The following is an 18,641-nucleotide window of genomic DNA, read 5'->3' as shown; positions in this document are numbered from 1 at the left end:
TGAGCCTGAATGTTTAAAGTTTTCTGAAACGCAGCTACATCACTTTAATAAAATCAAGTTACAAGCTCAGGCCTGTGTGACTATGCCTTGCACAGCAGGGCTACTTTGGGCAGTCTCTTCCCCCAGTTACCCTAGGGCAGGACCCAGCGAGCCTGCAGGCAGTTTTCTCCTCCTTTAGGATGAGATGGATGCAGGTTCAAATGGACAGACAGGCGTCCTGCCTGACTCCTCCCCAGGACAGCTTTCCCATCTGAGCCGTTTTAATAAACTTTTAACTCCAGCACCCACAGCATACTTTAATTTCAGATATTCGCTGTGACATTTGAAAAGAAGGCTAGGAATTCCATGTGTCCATTGGTTATATCACCTCTTATTAACTGCTATCTTTTCTCAGATAGAGCTTTCCTTTCTGGAGGTGTAGCAGCAGGTGCTGATTTCAAACATGAGACCAAGTATGAGATAAAAATGGTATCAGCCACATTCTACAAATTTATTCTTTCAAGCCCAAAGTCTGTTTCAATTCCAGGCATCAGAAAAATCTTAAAAATACCTAAGGAAGAGTCATCTACCAAACAAGGCTGTGAACAGCTTCAGCTCTGACATTAATGATGTCATCCTCCCCAAAGCTGTGCTCCAGCTCAGCTCCAGTCCCTCAAATCGTAAGCACCCATGAAACGCAACCTTTCTATGCCAAAGCAGGCAAAATGGGAAGACTCAGGGACACACACCACAAAGGGACTGCCCGGGTATCAGAAGGCTTCCTGGAGAAAGCGGAACTGTACCTGAACTCTGACACAACATGACAGGATCGCCACTGATGGGCCATGGTGTGCTCTGTAGCCCTGGGGGAGCTAGCACCCAGCCAGATCTGAGAGCTGTGCCTGGCCTCCCTGCGCTTTAGTTCCCCCAACATGAAGAGCAGTGAGAGAGATGCTTTCAAGATCCCTAACACCCAAAGACTCCGTAAAACCTATGGACAGTGATGAGCGAGAGCAACCTGTTTTCCCTGTGATTGGGGAACCAGGCCTCTTCCTCCAGCTTCCTAAATGTTTCATGATCAAAGCAACCATGTTTCTTATTATGTTTGCCAAACCAACTCAATAACCCACCATTTATGTAACATTTCTACTCTATGAAATCGATACACGGTAACTACAAACGTTACAAGTAAAAGCTGTGCTTCTCCTACCAACGTTTCTGTACCTGGAGACCTGGCTTCACCCTTCTGTCAGGTATATTTGCTTGCTTGCTTGTTTTTGGCCTTTTTAAGATAGGGTTTCCCTGTTTGCTCCTGTCTGTCCTGGACTCACTCTGTAGACTAGACTGGCCTCAAATTCACAGAGATCGCCTGCCTCCACCTCCCTGGTGGTGGGATTAGAGGCGTGTACCACCACCACTGGGCATATTTTCTTAATTTAAAACTTCAAGAAAAATAATAAATGAAAATGGATATAATCCCCCGATAGAAAACAAAATTAATATTTAAAGTTTATAAATATAAATTAATATTTAAAGTTTATAGACTATGCATATTCATTCAGTTTCTGTATCACTTTAATACATCCTGAACATCTTTATGTCCAGATCTTTAAAATCACTTAACACATATATAATGCTCAACTAAGTGGCTATAACATGATTAAACCAAATCCTTATTTAAATGGTTTCTGATTTTTAAAATCAATAAACAGTGTTACAGTAAAAAAATCACTGGGTATCCACTAATATCCCATTAAACATCATTAATCCCACTAAAATAAGTTCTTAAGGATAAAATTGCTGGATTAAAAAATACATTTTTTTGGTTTAATTTTGAGATAGGGTTTTACTGTGTAGTCCTGGTTGTCTGGCCCGGAACTCACTTTATAGACAGCCTAGCCTTGAACTCAGAGATCTACCTGCCTCTGCCTCCCAAACGCTATGATTAAAGATGTGCAGCCCCATACCCACCAAGGCAGGGTCTCCTGGTACCGAGCTGTGTGTGCCAGCTTCTGTGAACCCTCCTGCCCTGACCTCCATCTTGCAGTAGCAGCATTGGGATGGCAGCTGCACCGCCATGTCCAGTTTTACATGAGGCCCAGGTTTCAAATTCTGGTCCTTACCATGTGTGGCAGACATTTTATCCACCAAGTTATAGACAGTGTATGGGTGCTCTGCCTGCATGTGTGTCTGTGCACATTTATGTACCTGGTGCCCGAGGAGGCCAGAAAATGACATCAGATCATCTGGAACTGGAATTGGAGCTGTCATGTGGTGCAGGGAATTGAACCCAGGTCTCTGGAAGAGCAGTCAGTGCTCTTACCCACTGCATCAAAATGCTTGTGTTTTAAAGGCTCCATTAGGGACCACAGGCGATGCACTGCAGCAGGAGATTTTGTTCTGACACAGCAAGGTACATATCATCATGAAACAGAAAGGCTCGTTCTTCGGCTCAGAATTTATTTATTTTTACCACAGCTTGTTCTCTGAAAGACATACTGACACATAAAATACAATCCAATGACATAAATTAGTAATAGGTGAGAAAGACACCGGAAAAGCAAGGACAGGGGGTCTAGGAAAGTAGAGCCAAGAGTGAAGCCAGCACAGCACACCTGCAACACAGCACTGCAAAGCCGCTGAAGGAGCGCCACACGCATCACTATGACTTTCTAGAGGGAAGCCGAGAGAGAGGACTCAAGTGTTCATAAAACATGCCAATCACAAAACTCCAGAGAGGAGTCTAGTCAGTTTTCCTCTGTGAAACTCAGGGTTTCTATGCTCTAGTCAGTAAGCAGGAAAGAAGGAAGGAAGGGAAATGGGGAGGGAAGAAAAGAGGGAGGGATGAAGAAACGCAACTACAATCCCCTCATCAGAGAGAACCCTACCTTGTCCTTCCACACTGTGTCTAGAGCCTACAGAGATCAGCCTCCACTACAGTCAGCTCTGAGACCTTAACCTACACAGAGGGACGGGGGGAGCTCACCACGCTGGGTGCGCTGCTGATCCGCGTGAGCGCCCTTCTATTCATCTGTGCAAACGTAGGCACCAACCCACAGTCTAGTCAACGCCCAGCAGGACAGCCGGGACCTAGGCCCCACAACCACAAAACCCTCCACGCCTAGAAGGCCTATGGCTCTGCAAAGCCCAACGCCCTACATAACTTCTATCTGATCGCCCACATTACGGGAACCCAAAGATATTGATAGACTTTTTAAAAATCTAAATTGTACAACAGCACTCTCCAGTGGCAGCAGAATTCATGTGGGTTCGATGAAACTGACCAAAATTCTAACTTAATTCAGGCAGCTGCTAGCTTCTACAAACTCAAAAGCTAAAAATGTCCTCTGGTAACACCCAAACCTTTACCAACATCAGGCAAAAAGCAACGTACTCTCCAGCAGGACCCCCAACACTGCCGAGCAACACCAACACTCCCTGCACTGAGCAACCTCATCGCTCCTCGCTGCGCCCAGCAACCTCAACCGTCCCGTCACCACTTAGTATTACTAAGGCTGTAGACACCTTGAAATTTTCTAAATTCTGCTTCGAAACCTCCCTTTATCCCTTCTAGATGACCCTGCCACTCTGTCCCAGAGAAAACTGCAGCTACAGACAAAGAACCCCTTAACTTCCTGTCATGAGACAGCTTCCCTTCCTTTCCCAGAACAACGGGAAAGTGTACTTCTCCTCTCCTCTATGCTGTCCTCCGTGTAATCTCCTCACACCTCCCAGCAGCCCCGTCCTCCTCTCCAGTCTTGACCGCTATGTCTACTTTTCTGCCAGCCCTGTCCATCTGGCTGTTAAATCCCCTTCATCCTCAAAAACAAAAACATGTAAGCATATCACAGACATAGTGACGTATATCTATAATTCTAGCACTCAGGAGGCAGAGGCCAGAGGATCAGAATAACTTCGATGCAAGCCTGGGCTACACAGCAAGTTTGAAGTCAGCAACTCTAACACACACACATACACAAACACACACACACACACAAACCCCCCCTCATTCAAGTGTTCTCTTGTGGTTACTGCTCTTGCCTGGTGCTTTGTTCATGCTTCACTGCCAAGCTAAACACTCATCTTTTCTCCTCTTGCCTCCCATTCACATCAACCAGCTGCAAACCACACCAGTGAAACTGCTCAAATCAGTCACCCATCCCCTCATCACTAAGTCAATCACCCACTATGACCCTGTGTGCCTTACCCAAATCTCTTCCTACCACATACACTCTAGACTACTGAGGCATCTGATGAGAAACTGGCTAGAGCAAAGGAGCTGGTGATGACTGGAATAAGCCCGGGGGTCCTCCGGTGGTTCCAAATCCACCCAACCTGACAGTGAACACTGACCAACACAGGAGAAGCACAGCACAGGGCATGGACTCTGGACTCAGACTCCAGCCCCACTGCACATTAGTCACGTTACTGAGCAATTATGTTCATGTCACTGTGTCTAAGTTCTGTTTTAAAACTAAGGATAGTTGCAATATTCACTTCACTATGTAGATCAGCAAGACACTTAAAAGTTCTTTGAGCAAGATAAACAATGGGACAGCCGGCAAGAGAACGAACGGCACTGCAGTCTAAAGATGACAGCAAAGTGTGGGGCCTAGAACCTGCTGGCAAAGAACAAGATCTGCAATGCAGTCAATGAATTGGCTACATATAACTATTCATTTTCATGAAAGACTAGAGGAAATAGCATACAAACTTACCAACAGTTACTTTGACTATGCATTTACAGGCATATTTTTATTTTCTTCTTTTAGCTTACTTTCATTTTCTAAGTTTTCTGCAACAGATTAAGTACATAAAATAAAAATTTCTATCACAAAATGGATGTCCAATAACTAGCTGTTATTGTGTTGTGACTTTCTAAGATCCTGAAGAAAAGAGCCAGGAGCTGCTGGCCCTAAGAAGGCACTGTGCTGACCTCCCCATCACAGAGGAAGGTGTGGGCCATGGAGAAGTTTTCTTATTTTTATTTTTTTTAATTTTTATTTTATTTATTTTTGGGGGGTGGGGAGGAGTTGAGACAGGATTTCTCTGTGTTGCCTTGGCTGTCCTCATAGAACTCTGAGAGATCTACCTGCTTCTGCCTCCCCAAGTGCTGGGTTTACAGGTGTGTGCACTGTGCCCAACAACATGGAGATTTGATGGAGCACTCCATATCAGAAGGCCTTCACCTAGTTTCAGTTCAGGCAACACAGCTGTGTACTGTGTCACTAAGAATCTGGATTACAGGGGCCAGGGAGGTAGCTCAGAGGGTAAGAGTACTGGCTGCTCTTTCAGAAGACCCAGTTTGAGCCCCAGCACCCACATAACAAGCAGCTCATGGTCAACTACAACTCCAGTTCCAAGAGACCCAGCGCCCTCTTCTGGCCTCCAAAGAACACCAAGCACAACATGAAGATGGTACAGACATGCACGTAGGCGAAACACTCATGCACAGAAAATAAATTTTGAAAATCAAAAAAGAAACCATCTGAATTAGAGTAGGCACAGTAGCACACACCTTCAATTTCAGCACTTAGGATGCAGAGGTAGGCAGATCTCTGTTAGTTCTACGCCAGGGAGGGTGAGACCCTGTCTCTCATTATCATCATCATCATCAGGAGCAGCAGCAGCAGCAGCAGCAGCAGCAGCAGCAGCACCACCACCACCACCACCACCACCACCGTCTAGAGGATAAGGAATGTAGCACCTCATGTTCTGACCACCAACTCAGCCTGAGGACCTCTGCAGAATGCAAGTCCTGGGTGTAGGATCTTGTGGCCCCAACTCTCCTCTCTCTCATTCCTAGATAACACTATCAATCATGTGACATGGCTTTCAAAACAAAGCCCTCCAAAGATAGTGAGCTGGTCCGCTTTTAGAAACAGGAAGAGGAGCAACTCTGGGGTCAGGAGTGCAAGAAGAGAGATGGTAAAAAATACTCAGCAGCAATTCATCATATCCAAGGGGAAACTCAGGACTAGAACTTGGGAAGTTTCTCAGTTACAGGGAATAAAATAATCCCAGGATAAAGGACAGAAATAAGAATGCACTGGAGGAAAGGTAGGCAAGGAGAGAGAAAAGCCTTAGGAGAGATGGTGGCTTAGGCAGGTGCAGCAGCCAAGGAACCAGTTAAGCCCTGCAGGATTCGCTTTGACCAAGCGAGGTGTGGCGGGAAGTGTGGATTGCGGGTGCAGGAGTCAGGTAGTGTAGAAAACTGTCAGAACGGGCAAAGCACTGCTGTGCCAGCAAGGCAGTCACGCTGCCACCAGGATGCTAAAGAAACAAAAATGGGTTTTGTTTCACTGAGTACAGAGTGAAAAGTAAGTTCACCCAAATATTAAGAATTCCTGGAAACGATGTACATCACACTCAGGCCTCTGAGGAAATCATACCTGTGTGAGTACCCTCTCGGGGTGATAATGGGCAGACACACATGAAAGCACAAACCTCCAAGTGTGCAGAAAAAGACAGGTGGAGTGACTCTAAAAAACTGAGAATGTAATAAAATGTAACTAATAATAATAAACAATAAAAAACTGAGAATGGTTTAAATGTCCACAAAAAAGAAAAAAAAGACATTTGAATAGTCTTTGCACAATTAGACAGAGACCCAGAGAATAAGCTGAAAGTGGGCATGTGGACATGGAAAAGGTTTCATAACACTGCCAAGCAGCAGGAGAGTGAGAGCGGCACACACTGAAACCCACACCGCACGTTCTAAGTCCTTGTGTGCCCGTATGAGAGGGAGAGGCGGGTGTACACCACGCTGTGCGGCTGCTGCCTTTGCTGAGAAGACTGTCCGACTGAGGAGGAGCGCAGGAGAGTGCCCACTCTCTACTTGGTCTTTGGAACTGTTTGTGTTTTACAAACATGTATTTTACCATTTTGTGGTTTTAAAACATAGTATTTCTGTCCAATATAAGATGAAAAAGTATGTGAACATATTTGATTCTGTTTATCTTTCCAAAGAATTTAAATAGGTATAGAACTTATCAAAATTTTACAATTAAAAAAGGAAATGTTTGCTGGGTATAAGGCACACATGTCATCCCAGAAGTTGTGTGGCTGAGGTAGAAGGATCAAGAGTTCTAGGCCAGCCTGGGCTACACAGCAAGACCTTGCCCCTGCCCAAATAAGTCATTCATAAATTAGAATTGAAAAAAAGGAGGCTGGGACACCGCTCAGTGGTGCTGTGCTTGCCTGGCATGTGTGAGGCCCTAAGTTCAGTCCCAGTACTAGACGGGTCCTTCTTCACCACACCAAGGCCTCATCCCATTTTCATGTCTTTTTTTTTCCCCCCAAGACAGGGTTTCTCTGTGTAGCCTTGGCTGTGCTGACTCACTTTGTAGACCAGGCTGGCCTTGAACACAGAGAGATCTGCCTGCCTCTGTTTCCCTGAGTGATGGGATTACAAGTGTGTGCCATGGCAACAGTGTCTTTTTGCTTTGTTTTTACAAAGCACTTTTTAAATTCTAAAATACAAAGTGACAGTGTGAATTTTCTCTTTAGTAAAAGATAATTTAGATCAGTGTTTCCTATTAAGAAACAATTTGGCAACCCAGCAAATAGTTGTCAGTGTCTGAAGATCTTTCTGATTGTCTCAAACGGGAGTTGGAGACAGGTGGGGGGTGCTGCCAGCGTCTAGTGGACAGCGCTTGGGGACATGGCAGCACATCCTTCAATAGACAGGCCCCACAAGAAAGTACTGTTCAACCCAAATGTCAATGCCGCAAGTCAAGAAACCCTGCTCTGCCTCTAAAACTTCAGTACTATTGTAAATACGAAGAAGGACTTCAAAAGTCAAAAACAACACAGGTGAAGCGATGCAGTCAGTGGGGCCCTCGGCTCTCCGTCCACATTCTGCCGAAGAGTAAGCACGGATGGTATTATTTTACAAGTCAGTTAAGAATATGGACTTGTAGTCTAAGAATTCAAGTTTCGAGCCTACAGACCAATTCTGTGGCTCCATCCAAGTTACTCAGTTTCCTCACATATGTAATTCTAAGTAAAGATGAGGCTTTTAGGATTGCCGTGAACACTGGTCAGCTGAGTCCCAGTGCTCTGCCCTCTGTCTGCTACACGCCACAGCACACAGGCACCGGGCTTCGTTTCAGGCCCCTTACTTCTGTCTCTAACCCCAATCAGGGTCCCATCACAGAGAGGTAAATTGGAATAAGGTCTGCATATTGTGAAATGGGCACATTAAGCAAAACTGTCACAGGACACAGAGTTACTACAGGGATTAAATATTTAAACCACTCCAGCCACAAATTCTCCTCATTTTAAGAATAAAAACTTATTATTCCTTTTTATTCCTTTTAACATATAAACCCACTCTCTCCTGTAATTATAATAAAAGTGACTAAGAGAGACAGCAAAGGCAGAGAGAGGATCTCAATTCCCCCGAACGGCTGTTCTAGGCTGCCTCCCCCTGCTGTGATGACACACCATGACCAAACCTGGGAAGGACAGGGTCTGCTTGGTCTGCACATCCCAATCACAGTTCTTCATTGAGGTAAGTGGAGGCAGGAGCTTGGAGGCAGGGACTGACACAGAGACCATGGAGGAGGGCTGCATGTTTAGCTGCCTTTCTTATACCTCACAGACCACTGGCCCGGGGTGGTACCATCTACCCTGGGCTGGGCCTTCTTACATCAATCATTAAGAAAATGCTCCAGAGACTTGCCAGGCTCAGAGGCATCGCCTTTTTTTCTTTTTAATGTGCTTATCTGTTCGCTTTACATCCTGACTGCAGCCCACCTCCACTCCTTCCAGCTCGACCTCACATGCCCCCTCCTTCCAGTCTCCCTCTCCTTCTCCTCAGAGAAGGGGGAGGTCCTCCATGGCTACCAACCCGCCCTGGCACATTAAGTCGCTGCAGAACTAGACGCATCCTCTCCTACTGAGGCCAGACAAGGCCTGGTTAGGGGAACAAGATCTAAAAGGAGGCATCAGGGTCAGAGAGGGATCCCCTCCAGCTGTTGCACCATCCACATAAAGACCAAGCTGCACATGTGCTACGTAGGTGCAGGGGGCCTAGGACAGCGGTTCAAACTCTGTGAGGCCCCACTGCTAGCATATGGGCAGTCTTACTAGCCTCACAAAGGTGGTCCCCCTGGCCTGCCTTTCAGGGTCCTCGCAACTTCTGATAAGAGGACTCCACCAGCCTTCTCAGCACGCGCTCTCTCTCTCCTCAACTTCTCCGTCTCTTTCTCTCTCTGTCATAGGCAACCTCCTCTCTCCCCCCTCCCCTTTTACTACAATAAACCTCCTTTATACCAAATATGTTGCATGGTGAAAAAATAATTATTGTAACCCATAGCCTAGGTTACTCTTTCTTCCTGTGGAGTCCTTGACCCCTCCACCTCAATCATTCCCCCAACTCTCCCATAGGACTCCCATAGCTCTGTCTAATGTTTAGCTGTGGGTCTCTGCATCTGTTTCTACCAGCTGCTGGGTGAAGCCTCTCAGAGGAGTGAGGCTAGGCTCCTGTCTGCAAGCATAGCTGAGTAACATTAATAGTGTCAGGGACTGGGACTCTCCCATGGGGTGGTCTCCAGGAGGGCCAGTCTTTGGTTGGCCATTCCCTCAATCTTTGCTCCTCTTTGTCCCTGCACATCTTGTAGGCAGGACAAATTTTGAGTAGAAGGTTTTGTGGGTGGGTTGGTGTCCTTCTCCCTCCACCTGAAGTCCTGCCTGACTACAGGAGGTGGCCACTTCAGGCTCCATATCCCCCGCTGTTAGGGTGACTCCCATAGACTTCCTGGGGCCTCCCCTAACCCAAGTTTCTGGCAAATCCCAGAGGTGACACCCATCTCTGATTTCCATTCTTTCACCCTCACCCTGTTCCCCTCCCTACTCCTAATCCCCACAGACGGGGGTACCTCCTTAACTGAGGATTCCTCCTCCAGATAACCCTAGCCTGTGTCGACTGACCAAAAACAAAAACGAGCACAAGCATGAATCCAGACATTCTGAAGAGACCTACTTTGGTGGTGATCCTATACGTGATATAGGTCTCCATTGTACAGACGTGCTTCTTGGGATCATCAACCGTGACAAAGAGATCCCTGGTCTCGCCGTCAATGTCATCATCAAGCTGAAGTCTGTTCAGAAGGGAAGATGAAGAAGCTGGGCTCGAAGTGCCTGCTGGAGTACCACCATTGGGTAAAATGAGATCCTGGAAGAAGAGAAGAACAGCCTTACAAACCACATGAATGGAGAACCTCATCCGCAGCTGCAGCCCCGCTGAGACCCTCAGCAACGCCTTCCCAAACGCCAGCGCTTCTCTTCCTCCATACACTGTGGATGACCATGTCGGGAGGCGCTCTGGCAGGAACTGAAGCAGAGGCCATGGAGGAATGCTGCTTACTGCCTTGCGCTCCATGGCTTGCACAGCTGCTTTCTGATACACCGATTGCATGCCAAGGGTGGAACCTCCCACAGTGGGCTTGGCCCTCTCCCGTCACTCATTAATCAATACAAGGCCCCACAGACTTGCCCAGAGGTTCATCTTCCCAGATGACACTACCTTATATTAAGTTGACAAAAAAGCCAACCAGCACCTTGGCCCATAATATAATCTGCCCTCTTTTGCGAAATTTTAAATTTTAAATTCCAGATTTTAAAAAGATTAAAGAGATTGTCAAAGGGAGAAATATTAGGGATGGAGGGAGGAAGGGAGGGAGGAATGGAGGGAGGGAAGGAAGGAAGGAAGGAAAGAAGGAAGGCTGCAAAACAACAGTTCTCACTCTCTTTCCACCTTAGGATGAAGGCCTAAAGCTACCTGAAGAATTTGTTGCAAATATAATATTTTTAAAAGGCTGTGGTGATCTGAATGAAAATGGCTCCCATAGGCTCATAGGAAGTGACACTATTAGGAGGTATGGCCTTATTGGAAAAAAATGTGTCACTAGAGATGAGGTTTGACCCCAGGACTATTAGAGAGCTGCCTCAAAAAAAAGGTCTCTGTAACTATTAACAGGGTGCCACCTTTACAGAAGGTACTCCTGGGAACATACTCCCAAATCCACACTGTGTTTTGGCCTCAGCTACACTTCCAACTACAGGGCCACATGAGAAGCCATCATCTGGGGACCGGGCCCCCGTAGCTGCTCTGGCATAGATATGAAGGCAAGTCACTACAACAGCAGCTAGTGGCCCCCTGGCCTTCCCAGAATTCCAGTACCACAGGGCAAGCATGGACGGTCACAATCGGCGTCTGAAAGGCTGGCAGGAGACATCATCTCTGGACATCTCTGACAGTCATAGTGTCACTGCCCTTTCAGTAAAATTTTAAACATGGACTATAGGCAAGTCACTTTGTTAGACTCATAAGGGCCCACCTTTCCATTTATCAACACTAGAGCACTGGCCTTAGAACAGCTTCGTCAGTGGCTAACCACTGCACAAAAGAAAGGAAGAAGAGTTCTGTTTGATCTAGCCTGGCCAATTCCGGAAGCCACCGTGCTGTCATACACTGTGTCTCTAAGATCCACCCCCGCTAATACAGATGTGTCCAAATATGTCAGAGCTCCCTTTGAGTCTTCCCACTCTTCCCCACTCTTGGAAGGCACCTTCACTGACACAACTATCAACGTTAATCATTGATCTAGGGCTGAATAGACAGCTCAGTGGTTAAGGGCTCAGTGGTTCAGTTCCCAGAACCTACCTGGGGGCTCATAACTATCTATACTTCTAGTTCCAAGGGATCCAAAGTCCTCTCATGGCATCTGCAAATTCCACGCACACATGTGATGCACATACATACATGTAGACAAAAAATTCACACATAAAAGTGGACATTTTAAATCACTGTAACCTGACTTATCTACAAACAATGGCTTCTCCCTGTGTGTTCATGTGTGCATGTGTGTGGAATGTGCTAGTGTAATTATCTATCTGCTATCTCTCCCCTGCTCTCCAGGGACTCTATGCCAACTGTCCTAGGCTTTGCCCTAGGGACCTCAACCAGTAACCTTCATGAATAGCCACATATAAACTGAAATGCCCTGAATATAGGAAGGGGGAGTCAGGCAATCAAATCTGGCGAGACCCTTCCCTCCTGGGCTTGCACGGCCAGGCTACAGTCTCTCATTCCAGGTGTCCCCTGCAGTAGGTGGGCACACAGGAACGACTGAGGAACCTCAGGTGCCTGACGTCTCTGTAACAAGGAGGCTACCGCTGTGACACACCCATGACAACCTTGCAAGAGCAGCAAGCCAGCTGCGACCTCTCTCCGTGAGGACACAGATGGAAAAGATGACCTACCTTGCCCTAGTATTTGCTATGCCAACACTTGAGCCTATGTTCCTTACCAAGCTCAATCCCTTCATGGAATTTTTCCAGCCCCTTTGCTATTCTTCTTCTCCATTTTCTGGTTATAAATTCTTCTAGGTAAACACGAATCTTCTGTTTTTAAAGCCAGTCAGGTAAAGCAAATATTTTTCCCCCTCAGGGTCATAAGTTTATCACAAAATGATTCTCAAAACACCTTTCTGTGAGAAATAAACTCAGTATGAAAACACGAAGATCTTAGGGTTGATGAGCAAGGGTTGGGTGAGCTGAAGGGCCCAGGCCCAGCAGAGGCCTCGGCAGTGGAGTTTGCCGTGTGTGACCTGGGCTCTCAAGTAAGCATCTTATGGTGGCAGCACCACCTATGACCAGCATGAGTGCAGACACTGGAGCAGGTATCCTTAGGTTAAGTATCATCAATTGGTTCTCCATACCACAGCTAGGGTACTTCCAAAAAATAATCTAAATCTAAGGCTAGAGACATGGCTCAGCAGAGGTACCCACAAAGGGTGGCTCACAACTGTCTGTGACTCCAGCACTAAGCAACCTGACGCCCTCTTCTGGCATCCTCAAACACCTGCACTCATGTGCACTAACTCATACATAGACACAAACATATGTATATAATTAAAAATAAGTAAGTAGCTAGGCATTTGGTGGCACATGCCTTTAATCCCAGCACTTGGGAGGCAGAGGCAGGCAGATCTCTGTGAGTTAAAGGCCAGCCTGGTCTAAGAGCAAGTTCCAGGACAGCCAGGCTATTACACAAAAAACACTTGTCTCGAAAAACAAAAAATAAATAAATAAACAAAGTAACAAACAAATAAATAAATATAGCAAGTTCCAAGACAACTAGGAATATATAATGAGATCCTGGCTAAAAAAGAAAAAGTTTTAAAAATATAAACCGAAATATGTTGCTTCTTTGCATAAAATTCTCAAAACCATCCCATTACACAAGTCTAAACCCCCTTCTATATGACCTCACCTTCCCCTCCTCTCTACTTCTCTCCCTGGCTCCTCCTGCTCTGTGTCACTGCCTTCTGGCTGGCCCTGGCTCATGGTGACCCCAGGGCCTTTGTGCTTGTGCTCTCTCTCTCCCAGCTCTCAATGTGGCTCCTCCCTCTCTTCATACAGGCCACTGCTCAAATGACACCCACTTGAGACACCTTCTCCGTCCAATAAAATCTAACAGTAACCCTGTAATCTTCCACCTCTCTTCAGCTCCTTCTCCATCTTCTTTCTTCACAGGATTCTCATTATTTGAACTTTCTTGCATGTTCACTGATTTGACTCTCTGACACTCTACTCATCTGTGAATTGCATGAAAGCAGAGAGCATGCCATACAGGGTATTCAAAAGAGGTGATGAGTCTTAGAAATGACCCAACAAAAGCTGCCCGGTAGACACCTGGGACGTGAGATAGACAGTAAGTGAGAACACCTCCAAGGGTAACCGGGCCCACTGCCCACTCAAAACACCTGACTCCCCAGCAGCACACGCTCTCTTAGTTCTCTCATTTACAGCAAGGGCACAGCGCAGTACTGAGCGAGTCAGCATGGGGGGGGACTGGAGAGTGTGTGTGAACAGGGCAAACACGGGAAGATGCCAAGTCACTCTTCAGTTTGTTTAACAACAACAAAAGAAAACAAAGTTGATTTGTCTGTTAAGAACCTTTACATTTTGTTATAAACTGGGGCAGGGTTTACCATGGGCACATCGGTATTACTGAAAAGAAAAATCACAACAGGAACATAGCTGCTACCTCAAATTTATTTTCTTACTGGTTTTATCGCGCCAAAAGCTATCTAGAATAGCCCTTGTGGTAACTACTTGCTGGCAAATACATAACACAATCATTGCTGTGAAATGTCAACTCTCACATGTAGATGTAAGAACACCCCTTCCTCTGTCCCCTGCCCCTCACACCATACCCAAGGGAGGCAGAGAAAAGCCATGCTAGAATAGCCCAGTTTCTCTTTTGGCACCACTGGAAAAATTTGGTTGACATAATAACCCCATTTCAGAAGAGCATGGCAAAGCAGCTCTGGTTAACCTAGAGGAGAGGAGGACAATGCTCTGTCCACAGCCTGAACCTGCCCGGTTTGTCCTGGTTCACTGCAGAGTGGACACCTGAAGAATGCATGTCCTACACAAACCGAACAGAACAACCGAACTCCTGGCTGTTAATTCTGCTGAAGCTCAACTTAAACCCACTACAGACGATCAACTCAAAGGCAAAAACCTCAAAAACGTGCTTGGCAAAGATCCTCAGAACAGCACAAGGAACACATGAAACCTGGAAAATAACCAGGACTGATGGTGTTTATAGTAGCAAGACAGACAAAATGTTATATGCTCGTTATAAAAATTATAAATCCAAGCTGAGCATAGAGGAGCATGCCTATAATCCCAGCACAGAAGTGGCAGAGGCAGGAAGATTACAAGTTTGAGTCCAGTTTGCATTACATAGCAAGCCTCTGCTTAAAAAATAAAGGTAGACAGACAGACAGACAGATAGATAGATAGACAGACAGACAGATAGAACAGACAGGCAACTGGACTTCTAGAGAGTGTCGGTGAGTTAGCCACCAGCAGCTTCTTCCTCTCCACCCTACCCTCACACGCCAACCTAGCATCTGAAGAATGAGCAACAAAAACAAGCAGGTAAACAGGTAATAGGAAAAGCAGTGTGACCCCGGAAGTGACGAGAGGGTGCCACCCAAGTGCCAGACTTTCTGAAGTGGAGCTAAATCCAGCTGGGACACTGCTGAAGAGGGAACCGAGAGGCACCTTTAACAGTTTTCAAAGTTACTTACTGTCACTGAGGCTCACAAAGAAGTAGAAAATGCCTTCCCCCTCATGTGTACCCTAATTTGTGCACCCTAGTTGTGTGTGTGTTGGGGTCAGGGGGGTGTGGGGTAGGCAGGACACAGGGAGACAAAGGAAAGTTCTTGGCTCTGGTACCAGATACTCAGGGTGAGTGTCACTAGCAGCGGTGCCCCGCCCACCAGGCTTTGGCGATTCACTGGGGACAGGTGAGCCCAAGCAGACTACTCTGGGCATGCCCATAAGTACAAAAAAGACACAGCTGAGAACACTGAGGGGGTGGGGCTCTATCACGGAACCAAGGCCCCTGCGAACCTGGACAGTGAGCTGAGCCAAACCAGCTTTCACCCGCTGGAGTGCCCAGGACCCTCCCTTCCTTGCCCTCATCCTTTTGTTTGGTCGAGGGAAAAACCCAAGAACACAGGTCTATCAACACCAGCAGAAGCGGAGGCAATCCAGTGCAAGGCCAAAAGCAGACATGCGCTCTTACCACATCAGACATGAGTAAACCAGCCAAGAAGAAAGTAAAAACCTTCAGCCCGCATTATCTCATCATTCTGACCCAAGAGAACAAACATAGAGTCACAAAGCAGGGAAGCGTATACGGGAAAAGCCCTTATCCCACGAAATGTGCTCATTAGACCACACCTACTTTGTGCTCCCATTTTCTAACTGAGAAAGCATAAAACACATGCTGAAAACAAGAAAAGGCAACAAAACCCAAATTTAAGTAATTTTAAAGATGGATTAAATAAAATAATAAACCTGACCAATAGGAAAAAAGGAAAAATACGACTACTTAGGGCTTCTCTCTGAGCATGATTACACGTGTGTATTACAAGCAGCTACACCAGCAAGCCAGAGCCGCAGGAGCTTGGGAGCACTGGGGGAAGGAGGGACAGACAGAATACCTAAAACCAACAACCGCCAAGGCCCCGAGGTTTTACAGTCGAGTTCTAGTGAGCCCAAGGCCTACCTTATCAGATATTCCAAGACACACATGTAAGTCAGAAACCTCCCAAGTTTCTTTATGAGAGTTAGCCAATATCTGCTATCAAAATGATGAGAAGGAAAGTATTACATACCCCAACAATAGAGAAACAAGCTGGGCATGGTGAAGCACACCTTTAACCCCAGCACTTGGGAGGTGGAGGCAGGTGGATCTCTGTGAGTTCAAGGCCAGCCTGGTCTACAAATCAAGTCCAGGACAGCCAAGGCACCACAGAGAAACCCTGTCTCTAAAAAAATAAAAATAAAAAATAAATTAGAGATTAAAAAAAGTAACAATTAAAACCAAATTTCAAAACGTGGGGCTTATGTATTGGGTTTTTTTTGTTGTTGTTTTTTCAAGACAGGGTTTCTCTGTGTAGCCTTGCCTGTCCTGGAACTCCCTCTGCCTGGCTTCCAACTCAGAACTCAGAGATCTGCCTGCCTTTGCGAGCCCCCCAAGTGCTGAGATTAAAGGCGTGCACCACTGCATTTTTAAAAAACATTAAAAAAAAAAAAGAATCTTTAAAAAGAATGCATCAAGGGGCTGGAGAGGTGGCTTGGTGGTTAAGGGCCCCTGCTGCTCTTGCAGAGGACTCATGTTTAATTTCCAGCACCCAATGGTGGCCCCAAACCGTCTGTAATTCCAGTTCCAAGGTACCCAATAGGAATGCATTTGGTACACAACCATGCATGCAGGCAAAATATTCATACACAAAAGTAAATAAATAATTTTTTTAAAGTTTTTAAAGAATGTATCAGGGAGCTGACGAGATGGTTCAGTGGTTATAAGAACACTGGCTGCTCTTCCTGAGGACTTGGGTTCAATTCCCAGCACCTGTATCATGGCTCACAACCATCTGTAACTGTAAGTACAGAGGCCTCTTCTGGCCTCCTGAGGCCCTACTGCACAAACCCGGCACACAGACATACACGCAGACAGAACAACCTATACACATAAAATAAAAATAAATACATCTTTACAAGGAAAAGCAAAGAACAGGAGCCTGGGTGGGGGAGGCTCAGTGGGGGAGGGTAAGGGAGGGTACCTCAGTGAGGGTAAGGGCACCCACCATCAAGCCTGACAACGTGCCCATGTGATGGAAACAGAGCGTCAGCTCCCACAGATTGCCCTCTGACCTTCACACTTGTGCCCTAGCATGCTTCTCCACCCCCTTCCAGCCCTGCAAACACAATAAATATGTAATCTTTAAACAGAAGAATGTGTTAGGATCAAGACAAACGAGTTCCCGAAAGTCAAGAAGGATCCAACACTGGGAAACACAGATACAATCACTGCTGTAAGAACTGTACACAGACTGACTGCTGACCCAGCCGTGCCCACAAGTGCCAGTGTCACTGGCACCCTGCATCGCTCCATACGGGCTGCTCCACTACCATTTCTAAGTGAAGTGAAGGGTCTGAAAGAGGAACATTCATAGCATGTTAAATACTATCAGAGACATCAGCAATGAGCTTTGAAATCTTACTCTGAGCGAGGGAACAGGCACAAAGACCTCACATTTCATGAGCCGTTTTTGCTAACTGTAAACACGGACATGTCCTCAGACACAGAGCAGACTTCTGGTTGCCAGGGACTGAAGGAGCGAGGGACAGGGACTGAAGCTGATGGCTCAATGGGGATGGTGACTAAGCTATTTTACAGTAAGGTGGTGGTGATGGCTTCACCGTCCTTTGTACACACCACACATCACCCTTGTCGCCGACAATAGGAAAACTTCACCCTGTACAAATGAGATCTCATTAACATGGTACAGCTGACAGTGAAATGTCCGCTCAGTTCACAAACAAGAAGAGGAGTGCTGAGACAGGGCCTCAGGCGGCCCAGGCTGACCTAGAACTCAGTATAGAAGAGGGTGACTTTGAGCTCCCGATCTTCCTGCGTCACCCTCCCAGGGCCAGGATTCAGGCGAGTGCCACCTCAGGAAGCTTCAGGAGTAAGAGTCTGACACCAGTGTTTGCCACAGTTCAGCACCTGGAGGTGACACACTGACAACAGCTCAGCCACACCCGCTGCTCCACAAGTTTCCCCAAATTAACTTAGAATTTAATACAAGCAACAGTGAGAGCCCTTAACACATTCAGAAAGGATGAAGGCACCAAGGACACTTACACTAAACACTATTCAGTGACAAAGGACAGAAGACGCCTCAAGTGGCTGACCCCCATTCCCTTGAGAGGATCACACATTCTGATTCTTGCTAAGTGGCTTCTCACAGAAAGCCCTACACCAATGTTTTGGGGTTAGGTCATGTGACTTGCTCCAGCCAATGGCAAATGAACGGCTGCAGCATAGCCCAGCTGAAGCTGCGCTTTGGAAACTCTTGCATCTCCCATAGTCTCTTGCTGTCTTTTCTCTGCCTAGTATGTCCCCAAAAGGAACAGCTCCTTCAGAAATGTAAGGCTTGGGAAGAGTGAGTACAGCTGACTCACAGCCAGAAAACAAAACATGACCTAGAAATTACTGTCTGTTGCAAACGTTGAGATTTGGGAGTTGTTTATCATTTCAGTAAAGCTGACTGGTGCATATA

At 46.4% G+C, this 18,641-nt stretch overlaps 1 protein-coding gene across 2 annotated transcripts in view; it reads right to left on the bottom strand.

The window, feature by feature from the left end:
- The window catches only part of Snx30 (sorting nexin family member 30), a 95,741-nt gene that overhangs the window by 39,279 nt on the left and 37,821 nt on the right, over window positions 1-18,641 (bottom strand). For both annotated transcript variants that reach the window (XM_060381151.1, XM_060381150.1), the window contains exon 2: window positions 9,968-10,159. In XM_060381151.1, the coding sequence (XP_060237134.1) occupies window positions 9,968-10,159 (192 nt within the window). The remainder of the gene's footprint in view (window positions 1-9,967; window positions 10,160-18,641) is intronic.

Source organism: Meriones unguiculatus, chromosome 3, assembly GCF_030254825.1.
Source record: "Meriones unguiculatus strain TT.TT164.6M chromosome 3, Bangor_MerUng_6.1, whole genome shotgun sequence".
Lineage (NCBI taxonomy): Eukaryota > Metazoa > Chordata > Mammalia > Rodentia > Muridae > Meriones > Meriones unguiculatus.
Note: the sequence above shows the minus strand (reverse complement) of the source record. Positions and strands in the feature narration are given on the sequence as shown.